The sequence below is a fragment of the Aegilops tauschii genome, chromosome 1 (genome assembly GCF_002575655.3).
Source record: "Aegilops tauschii subsp. strangulata cultivar AL8/78 chromosome 1, Aet v6.0, whole genome shotgun sequence".
Taxonomy (NCBI): Eukaryota; Viridiplantae; Streptophyta; class Magnoliopsida; order Poales; family Poaceae; genus Aegilops; species Aegilops tauschii.
Genome location: NC_053035.3, coordinates 450,763,506 through 450,773,461, shown reverse-complemented (window position 1 = coordinate 450,773,461; position 9,956 = coordinate 450,763,506). Strand labels below are relative to the sequence as shown.

The 9,956-nt window shown below is 46.2% G+C and overlaps 1 protein-coding gene across 1 annotated transcript; it reads left to right on the top strand.

Annotated features, from left to right (window-relative positions):
• Positions 1–2,354: 2,354 nt before the first annotated feature.
• LOC109744306 (uncharacterized) lies at positions 2,355–8,265 on the top strand. The gene is made up of 7 exons (XM_020303412.4): positions 2,355–3,182; positions 4,541–4,783; positions 5,610–5,699; positions 6,321–6,470; positions 6,702–6,826; positions 7,438–7,567; positions 7,674–8,265. The coding sequence occupies exons 1-7, from the start codon at positions 2,568–2,570 to the stop codon at positions 7,797–7,799; spliced, it is 1,479 nt and encodes a 492-aa protein (XP_020159001.1). The 5' UTR covers positions 2,355–2,567; the 3' UTR covers positions 7,800–8,265.
• The last annotated feature ends 1,691 nt before the right edge of the window (positions 8,266–9,956 follow it).

The following is a 9,956-nucleotide window of genomic DNA, read 5'->3' as shown; positions in this document are numbered from 1 at the left end:
TAGTGATCATTAATGACAGCATCATTATTCATATAGCAGTAGTTATATGCCATGGAATATAGTGTAACCTTTTTTAGGCAATTCTATATTTAACATAGACTTATTATTATATGTAGGACTCCAGTACGCCCATCTTACATGGCAAATTCCGCTGCCTCAAGAACTTAGAGATTGATTTTGACCATGAAGGACAGGGGGGCTTTTCTCCAGGCTATGATTATTTTTCTCTAGTTAATTTTCTGGACGCTTGTCCTCTCCTGGAGACTTTTGTTTTGGGTGTAAGTCACTTTTCTCCCTCTAGCTTGCAACAACAACTGTATCCTATCTCTGCATGTAACTATAGGGTGCACGTTGCTCCTTCACACAGGTATCGCAGAGGAACGTAGAGCATGAATTGATATCTAAAGACTCAGTGTTGAGACGGATGCCAGGACATCACCATGGCAACATCAAGGATGTGACCATCATAGGCTTCCGTGCAGCAAAGAGCATGGTCGAACTAACTTGCCATATTCTTGAGAATGCAACATTACTCGAGTGTCTCACTTTGGACGCGGTATATGATAATGGTATTGAGGAGGCTGATCGGTCTTGTGTCAACAAAAGTTACAAGTGCTGCCCTCTGATTGGCAAGCGGATGATTGCTCAAGCCCACAAAGGCCTCTGGGCCATTGGAAGATATGTTGCAGACAAAGTTCCCTCCACCGTCAAGTTAAATGTTAAGAAGCTCTGCGAACGTTGCCATGTAATGGAATGATTGTGCCTGATGTTTCTCCGCTTCAATGAAATTCATGTTGCATAGATTGTTGCTTCGTATTGTCTTAAGGCAACTACAATGCGAATCACCAAACAGACGACACCAAATATCTATGGATACGTCTGAACTTGCCACAGGTGGGGCTCTAGGCATCCAACTATGGACACCAAATGTTCAAATATTTGAACGGAGCGAGCATAAAAACAAATAAAATTGAACAAAGTTCAATATATTTATAAACACACGGATGAAATTTAACCGTTGAAACTTAATTTAATCTAAACTAAACTATGTGAGATACTGGATAGATACAAGACCGTGAGCTTGTATACATGTCACTTTTGAGGCCATTGCACCTTTGTCATCGTCTGCGCTGTTGCTCAAGTTGCCATTTGCGACACCTTTCTCGTCGTGGTTGCGCTAGGGGCAGAATGCTTGCCAGGCATCCCTGCTCGGTTGTCGCGCGCTCGCTCTTGAGACGTTTGGCCGCCTTCGTCGCTTGGTGCACTTGGGCTTCATCGGCCCCGCTTGGAGGAGCTGGTGGTTGAGGCAACACTGATGGCGGGAGCCTGACTCGGCGATGGTCTTGGACCGGTCGAGGGCCTAGGCCGACGCGACTTGGCTCTTCGCGAATGCCACCCGGTGCTACGTGTTGCATTGCTCTCGATGCTCCGCCTTGGAGAGGTATTTGTTCGTGTCGAGGAAGACACACAGTTAGCTTGGAGGTAGTACTGTACACATGATTGTGGCTAGGACGGTTGGGGGGGGGGGACTCCTCCTCCTCCACAATGGTGAATGGACTCTATCGGTTGCGAACGAGGCGGGGAGGTCTGCTTCTCTTTCATGCGGTATTCGAATTGGATGTCGTGGCTACATGGTGGGGAGGTCGGCTCCTCCTTTACACGACATCTAATTTGGAAGTCGCGGTTGTGTGGAGGGGATGGCATTGTTAGACTGCGGTCGATCAACAACCACTAGAGCGCGATCTTCGTTTGCCGCTTGAACTCATCGTCCATAGCAGCCACGGTGGCGAGCAGGGGCCGCTTCTGCACCTTCGCGTCGTCACAAGATCGGTTCCGACTTGACGTTGGACGAAGTTGTGGACGAGAGGAGCCGAAGACCGTGGGCGACGGTGCCAACTGGATCTGGGGCTATCCCGGTTTCGGAGCCGCGCGCCGTCCACCTGCTGCGGGTGTCAGACTTCTTGCCCATTGCGACGGACGGTGGTGGAGGTATGGTGCTATGCGACAGATAGGTGAGGATGATAGGGCTAGCGTCTGCGGCCGATCGATTTTAAATAGTCTTGGGCAGGCGAATTGGTGAGGCATCAGAGTAGGCTACTCGGCCACGGCACCGCCATGAATGCGGGTTGATGGGTGACCCTTCAAGACAGAGTAAATGCGTAGCGCGAAAGATTTTTTAAACGGAAGAGGTGTTTTCGGTGGTACGGGGCGTCGAAAAACTGCAAAAATACTTTGCAAACGAACGCACCCTTGATGATCAATCGGCCCTGAAAACAGCATATCCTCGTGATGCGTGCATTCGTTCAAACGGATGATGTACTTCACCGCAGTACGCGGCTCTTCTGTCACGCGAGGCCAACGGGCAACGGATATCCACACGATAGCGCACGTCACCGAGTCCCGTCCCGGACAAGCAGTCAGCCCGGCATCATCGTCATCGACCCCCCGCCGGGCCACCACCACAGACTGGCCTGACCGCTTCGTCTCCACCACATTTCGCCGCGGCTCGAGCTAATCCGCTACGCCGGGGCGCGCCTCCGCCCGGGTGCCCCGTCCACCATCCATCCATGGAGATCTCCCTGGACGCCGCGCTGCTGGGCGTGCAGCGGCACGGGCAGGACCTGGCCTACCGCCTCGCGCAGGGCGTCTCGGGGCTCCTCCTCCAACTCCACGTGCAGCCGCCGCAGCTCCCCTGGCCCGCCCCGCCGCTCAAGCTCATCCCCTTCGACATCGAGCTCCGCGGGGGCGTCGACCTCCCGGCCGTGGCCGTCGCGTCCTTCGTCGAGATCGGCGGCCGGCTCGGCCAGGCCGGGAACGACCTCGGCGCCTCCGTCGGCGGCGCCGTGCAGCAGCTGTCGCGGCAGATTCCCGCGCCGTTCCGCGCGCGGCGCCGGAAGTGGGAGGGGGCCGCCGCGCCGCCGACGCCCGCGGCGGCTGTGGACGAGGGGGAGGCGGGGCTCGCTGCGGAGAGGGCTGCCGAGGGCGGGGTAGCTCTGGAGGGTGTCGGGGAAGGAGGCTCCCTTGAGGAGGTGGCTGCGGCGGTGGCGGCGGCCACTGGGAGTGCCGCTGCCGCCAGTGCGGTCGGGGCCGGGGCCGAGGGTGCGGATGGGTCGGATGAAGAGGAAGACGGGTTCGGGTTCGAGTTCGAGATTGGCACTCTGGGGAAATTTATGAAGCCTCAGGTACCAATGTTGGATTTGCATCTTGCTTGATCATGTTTTCTGCTGCGCACGCACCTACCTGACTCTAATTAGAAGCCCTTGCAGTTAGATTATGCTTATTAAAAGATAGATGAAGTATCTTATTTATACGACAGTTTAGAGAAATAGCCTTTTTTAGATGTGTGGATGATTTAGGTGTAGAACTGTGGATTAGATGTTATGATGTGTGGATGAAGTATCTTATTTACAGGTGTTATGATGTGTACTTGAGCATATTGATAATGTTTGAAATAATCAAGTCTGTCCCGTTAGGAATAATGTTTGTCAAGTCTGATTATGCCGTGCCTATGTCCATTGCTTTAATAGTTTGTGTTCATTGTTGGTATAATCAATGCGACAATGCCTAGTCATTTCTGGTAAGGAGTTGTGTTGGTCGAATCTGATTCTGACGTTGTCTGAATTCTACCTGGCTATGTCCTAATTGACGTGTAAGGAATGCGAGTCAGTGTACGAGTGTGTGTGTCTTGTAGCTTCATTGTGCATACATAGTTACATACACATGCAGGTTGTAATGTTGTGTACTCTTTTGCGAAAGAAACAAGAAAAAAAAAGAGGCACCTGAGGTGTCTTTGGTGAAATATGCCTATCTTGTGTATGCGTGATTTGTTTGCTTGATTGATTCTGCCACGCTAACTATTAATTAGGGGGAGATTGTTGGAATAGTCAAGACTTAGTAGTGTCTGCTTTGGTCCTACCTAGCCACATGTTAGTTGACATGTACGACTTGGACAAGGTGAGCCTGTGTTGTGTACATATACACATGCAGGTTATAATCTTGTGTAAGAATTCTGAGAAGTAAACAAAGAAAAAAAAAACGGATGTACATGAGATGACTTGGCGAAATATCCCAATTGCGTGTATCTTTTATTTGCTTGTGTGATTGACTGCTGGGGCTAAAAGCTAACACTCATCTTAAATTTCAATATGATATACTGTTTGTGTGAAGGGGAACCTTGGCGCAGTGGTAAAGCCTCTTACAGAAATGTAGGGAAAGGCTGCGTACTATAGACCCAAAGTGGTCGGACCCTTCCCCGGACCCTGCGCAAGCGGGAGCTACATGCACTGGGCTGCCCTTTTTTTTTATATACTGTTTGTGTGATAGGCAGATTGTGGCTATATGTTTGTCATTTAGTAGTACATGTACTTCAGATATTGAGATATCCTTTTCGTATACCAAAGGTTATACCCTTCCTTTTTTCTGCAGATTTATGATGGGTTTTTGTACAGGCTTAGAGTGTAATTATACTGGGTCTGCGATGCTGAAACACATTCAATATGCTCAAGTACACATCATAACACCTGTAATGATGATGATGCAGGGGACTGTAAATGTCTCGGCAATGTACAATACAAGGCACCACACTGTTGATAGTTCTGTTCTTGCACGTGGAGATTTTTGGAGGTTAGAATCATCACGGGGTGGTTCAACTAATGGAAACGATAATGCACCTGGTTTCCTTATTCAATTGGGTCCCTTACTTTTTGTGAGAGACTCTACAACACTTCTTTTGCCTATTAATCTGTCAAAGCAACACCTCATTTGGTATGCTTATGATCACAAGGTACTTCTCTTATTCTTGATATATGAATCTGCGCATGTTCATTAGTTTTTATTCATTTTATCCTTCAGATAATTGACAAGAACAGTGTATTGTTTGCCTTTTCTTATGAATGATAATCTCTAAAGCTTTATATACATTGCTGTGTATATTGGTTAAATGTGAAATATACTACAAGAGTGCAAATATTATGCATAGCATAGCATCTAGTTGAAACTGAAACCAGTTTTTTCTTCTAGTTGATTGTTCATGTAATCATCAAGTAATGTACTCCCTCCGTCCGAAAATACTTGTCATCAAAATGAATAAAAAGGGATGTATCTAGAACTAATATACGTCTAGATACATCCTCTTTTGTTCATTTCGTTGACAAGTATTTCCGGACGGAGGGAGTATATGATTAGGGAATGCTCGTCTTGCTCTGTATCAATTCTAGGTGATTTTGTTCTGTTAGCTAGTCTGATTTAGGACTGTTCTGTGGAAGCTTGCAATTGTAATGCCCTCTCCTAGCTTTCTAAAGTCCTGTTGTATTATCTTGTGATGTGAAAATGTTGGTTCTAAAGTGCATGACCATATTTCTGTATCCAAAGTGATTTAGATGCTGAGTTCAACTCTAGCAGAGTCATTGTTAATTTATGCATTAGAAATATTCTCCATATTTGTAAGCATGTATTTTGCATACTTATTTCTGCTAAATTTTCTACTGCATTAAGTACTTGCTATAGCTATCACCATCTTCTGGAATTGTGCCCATTCAAGCTCTTTGTGTGCATGTATTGACCTATATTTTACTATATGCATGTACTAAAAACTTATTCATTTCTTGTAGAATGGAGTGCATTCCTTATGTCCAGTTGTCTGGTCAAAGCAGAAAAAATGGTTGCTGATGTCCATGATGTGCCTCAACCCAGTAGCCTGTGTAAGTATATATATATATATATATATATATATATATATATATATATATATATATATATATATATATATATATATATTCTTTGCCCTTACCTTGCTCTTTTGCCGTCTGCTCTTGGTTAATATTTATGTGTTGTTTCTAAGTATCTACCCAGTGTCAGTTGTATTCCAGTTTCATTGACCAGTGTTTGCGAATCATCAGTCCGGATAGTTGGGTTAGCGGCACAAAAAAGTTTAGCTTGCTTGCCCTTTTTATTTTGCCATCATGTGATGCATGTGCCTATGAAGGTTAGTACTCCCTCCATTCCCTTATACAAGGCCACAAACTCAGATTACAGGTACTTTTGTTTTTGCCATATTTGAACACAGTTTCATCAATGGGGATGTAGGGAGTATTGTTTTTGTTGTTGCAACAGGCCTTGCCATTAACTTGGTGTGAGTTTTATAAAGAAACCAAAAAACAACGGAACTTGTCCATGCTAAGTGCAATCATCTAACTTCCTAATTTGTTGGAAACATGTAAACCTAAAAGGAATGGATCAATTTTTCTGGCGTGACTGTTTGTGTATCTAATACCTGCTACAGTACTATCTTATCATCTTCCCTTGGTTGTTTTTTGTTGCAGGCCTTCATGGATGTTGAATTTTCAAATGGGCAATTGAGATACGTTGCTGGTGAGGGGATAACAGCAAGTGGATTTCTCCCATTATTTGGTGGATTGCTTCAAGCCAATGGGAAATTTCCCGGAGAAACCAAACTGGGCTTCTCCTTCAAGGTTAGTCAATGCTAGTGTATCTGCACAAATTTTGCTTATGTTTGTAAATTCTTAAAGAAACAGTTTCAGCTGTGCAGATTGTCAAGAACTATGCTATTATGAAACAGCAATAACATGCATTCCACATGCTATTTTATGATTTGTTTCAAATTTTACATTACTCTATCTTCTTGCGGCGTGTTCCTAATTCTTTTACTTGTCCTTTTATTCGCTATTCTTCTTCCATTGAAGAGCACACAAGGCACATGGTTTACCCCTACTTATCAATGGCCTGACAATTCTCTGTCATTTGGAGTTGCCCACGCGGTGGCATGGAAAAAGTCTGGCCTTATGATGAGACCCAGCACCCAAGTCAGGTAGTTTACTGTACACACTTGCTCATAGCCGTAACTGGTTTCTCAACTCAGTAAAAAGGAGGGTTGGTCTTAACTCGGTAAAAAGCTGGACTGCTGTTAGCCACAATTCATAATATTCATTGTGTAGTATTTGTTGGGTCGGTGTCCTTACTGATATGATATCAAAAGTGCTGGTAAATAGATTATCTGGGTTGGTCATTTATAAATGGCAACAGCCATTGTGTGGGATGTTTACCGTAGTTAATGCCAGATGAGCAAACGTCATTGATGAAACACTGTTCAAATATGACAATTCGGATCTGCTCCATGCTTCACTAAGTATTCCGTACTTGCATATTACTCCCTCCGTTCCAAAATAGATGACCCAATTTTGTACTAACTTTGTACAAAGTTGGGTCATCTATTTTGGAACGGAGGGTTGACATATGGCAGTCCATGTTGCTTGTCGTTTTCTGTTTCTGCCAACAAAAGAAAACAATGGTAGCTGGTCAGTACTTCAGCTTCTTCCCTACCAGCACTTATGTTGATATCCTGCATTTCAAGTTCTTTCTTGTTTGCACAATCTTCTCCCAACCTATGAATACTCTCATCCATGGAACCACCTGCACCAGTGTTTGCCCCACTCTCGGAGGAAGTGATCCGGGCATACGGGCGGAGATTGTCCATTCACTGAAGGAAGAAATCGGTGTGTCATGCGGCTTCTCATGCTCGAGACATCCTTCGGCTTTCACATCTCTTTCTGTAAGCCCTCAATTAGTTCTCATTACGCCAGCGTTTCTTCCTTATCGAAGCGCGTTTACTGCAAAGCCCGAACTGATGCCCTTGCAATTATGGTGTGGTATGGCAGATTGGGCGGTCCAAGTTGAACGGTGAAGTCGGCAGTTCTGGGGTAGTAGTCACCATGGAGAAACCCCTCGACAACGTGGGATCTCCATCTTTATCTGTTCAACTCAACGGAGGCCTCGAGTTCTGACGCCGCCCGTTGCCCGTCTGTACATATAGATAGTAAGTACGGTAGTATACGATGTACGTAGATATTGTAGGATGTTCATGTAGTATAAAGGTGTACACTTGCGGGTACCCACTTTATTCTGGAGGTAGCTTCTCATCCTGTGATATGTGAAGCATCTATGTATAGGTGGAAGTGTTCTGAAGCCCAGCTCTTTTGCCAGGATTCTCCCACAATCCGACCCATACCCAGCTTCTCCCAGAATCTTTGAGTCTCATTTGTTTTACAATCCTATATAATCAGACCCTAACTAGATAGGATTGTAAAACAAATGGGGCTCAAAGATCCTGGGAGAAGCTGGGTAGGGGTCGGATTTTGGGAGAATCCCCAGATTCTGGCAAAAGAATCTTTGTCTGGCATTGTACCGACGCATTGCAGTTTGGGACATAATTTCTTTTGAAACCCAGTATGAAAGTAATCTTAAAAGAAATTATTACTAGACCAGTTTGTTGTTGAACCAAAATTTCGTACTAGGAAACCCAATATGAACGTGCTCTTAACAGAAATCATCAGATGAGTTTGTTGCTGAGACTTGAGACCACCACAGCCATGCACGCACGCCCCAGAGGCCCTGGTGATGAGACGACAAGTAGCGGTGTGCAATGCAGCTGCATGCAGCTGACACTGACGTGACAGGAGAGATAATACGACACTGGAGTTCTTTTCCAAGCGCATCGATTAAGGTTCCAGCTGTTTACATTATTTTCAGCCGGCTGTACGTACTCAGAGTCTCAGATACACAATGAGATACACAATGACAAACCGTCACCATCATTTCGTACGCCGCATATGAAAGCGAGAAGCCCATCAGGTCGAGGAGCAGACAAAAACGCGGCGCTGCAAAATGGGAACTTCTCCGGGGTAGAAGAACCATGGCTACTTGGCTAGTGCCCGGCGCCGGGGCTCGGCACGGACCCCATGGACCTCGCGGCCCTCGAGAACCCCCTCGCCGCCGCTGCCTCGCCGCCTTGGAGGTGGATCACGGCGGCCCTGCCGCCCCGTTCCTCCCCCGCCGTCGGCAGGTTGCGCCCTTCGCACGGCGAGCATCGGAGCAGCACCAGCAGCAGCAGCACGGCGAGGAAGAGGAACAACGCCCGCGCGAGCCTCCTGGTGCTACTGCTGCTGCGCGTCGGCGAAGCCATGCTACTCGACTATCTGCTCCTGTGGCTGTGGGTGCTCTGGGAGAACGGGATGAACTCAGGGAAGAAGAATTGGAGCTGGTGCTTGGCTGGCAACCTGCTTTGGCAAATGCTCGAGCTGGTGGTAGGGCAGAGGTAGGCGTCTCCCGCTCTATATATACAGCGCCACCGCTTACGTGGACGATTCCCATTTGCCCGCAGAGAATTATTTTTCTTTTCTTTTGAGCAGCCATGGAGAATTCTTCCTGACGGATTGCCGGCCAAGTTAATTCTAGTTCCGCATGTTGTTTTTTCCGGAAACATTAAAAATCCGACGTTAGAATTTTAGAGCATGGCAAATCTGATGTTTTTCATGGCAGTTTGTATTGGCGCGATCATGGCAAATTCAGTTTGCAGGCATGATAATTTTCTGACATAAATAATAAAATAAGACAGATTTGTCATGCTTGCCAACTAAACTTGCCATTCTTAGAAAACATAATTTGTCATGAAAAATGTTCGATCTACCATGGTCAAAAATCTAACATCTGATTTGTAGTGGAGTCCTGTTTTTTCCCTCACGAAATGAAAGTCAGCGGCCGCTTCTCATTTAGAAAAGTAATTTACAACAGATCGGCTTACGGATTGGATTAGGAGTAATAATGCGTATACAAAATCAAGGGTCAACCAGCTGACCTGACTGACCTGTTTGTATTGCTTTTTCAATCGGCTCCAAGCCTCTAACTGATTAGTATGTGCGCCAAACGTTTCGAGAGAGCTACATTTGGCAGCAGGTTAGAAAAAAAATCCAAGCAAAAGTCAGGAGCACTGTCGGTCTGCCAAGTGCCAACTCTATCATATGAAGAGAATATGTAATCTACTGCTCTGAGGACGGTGTGTTCGTGCAAGATCATCCATACATAGGGCGTCTAAGCAATGCATGAAAGTGCGAGGCAGATATGGCGTAGGGAGGAGTATGATTGCAGTCGGACATGTTCGGCTG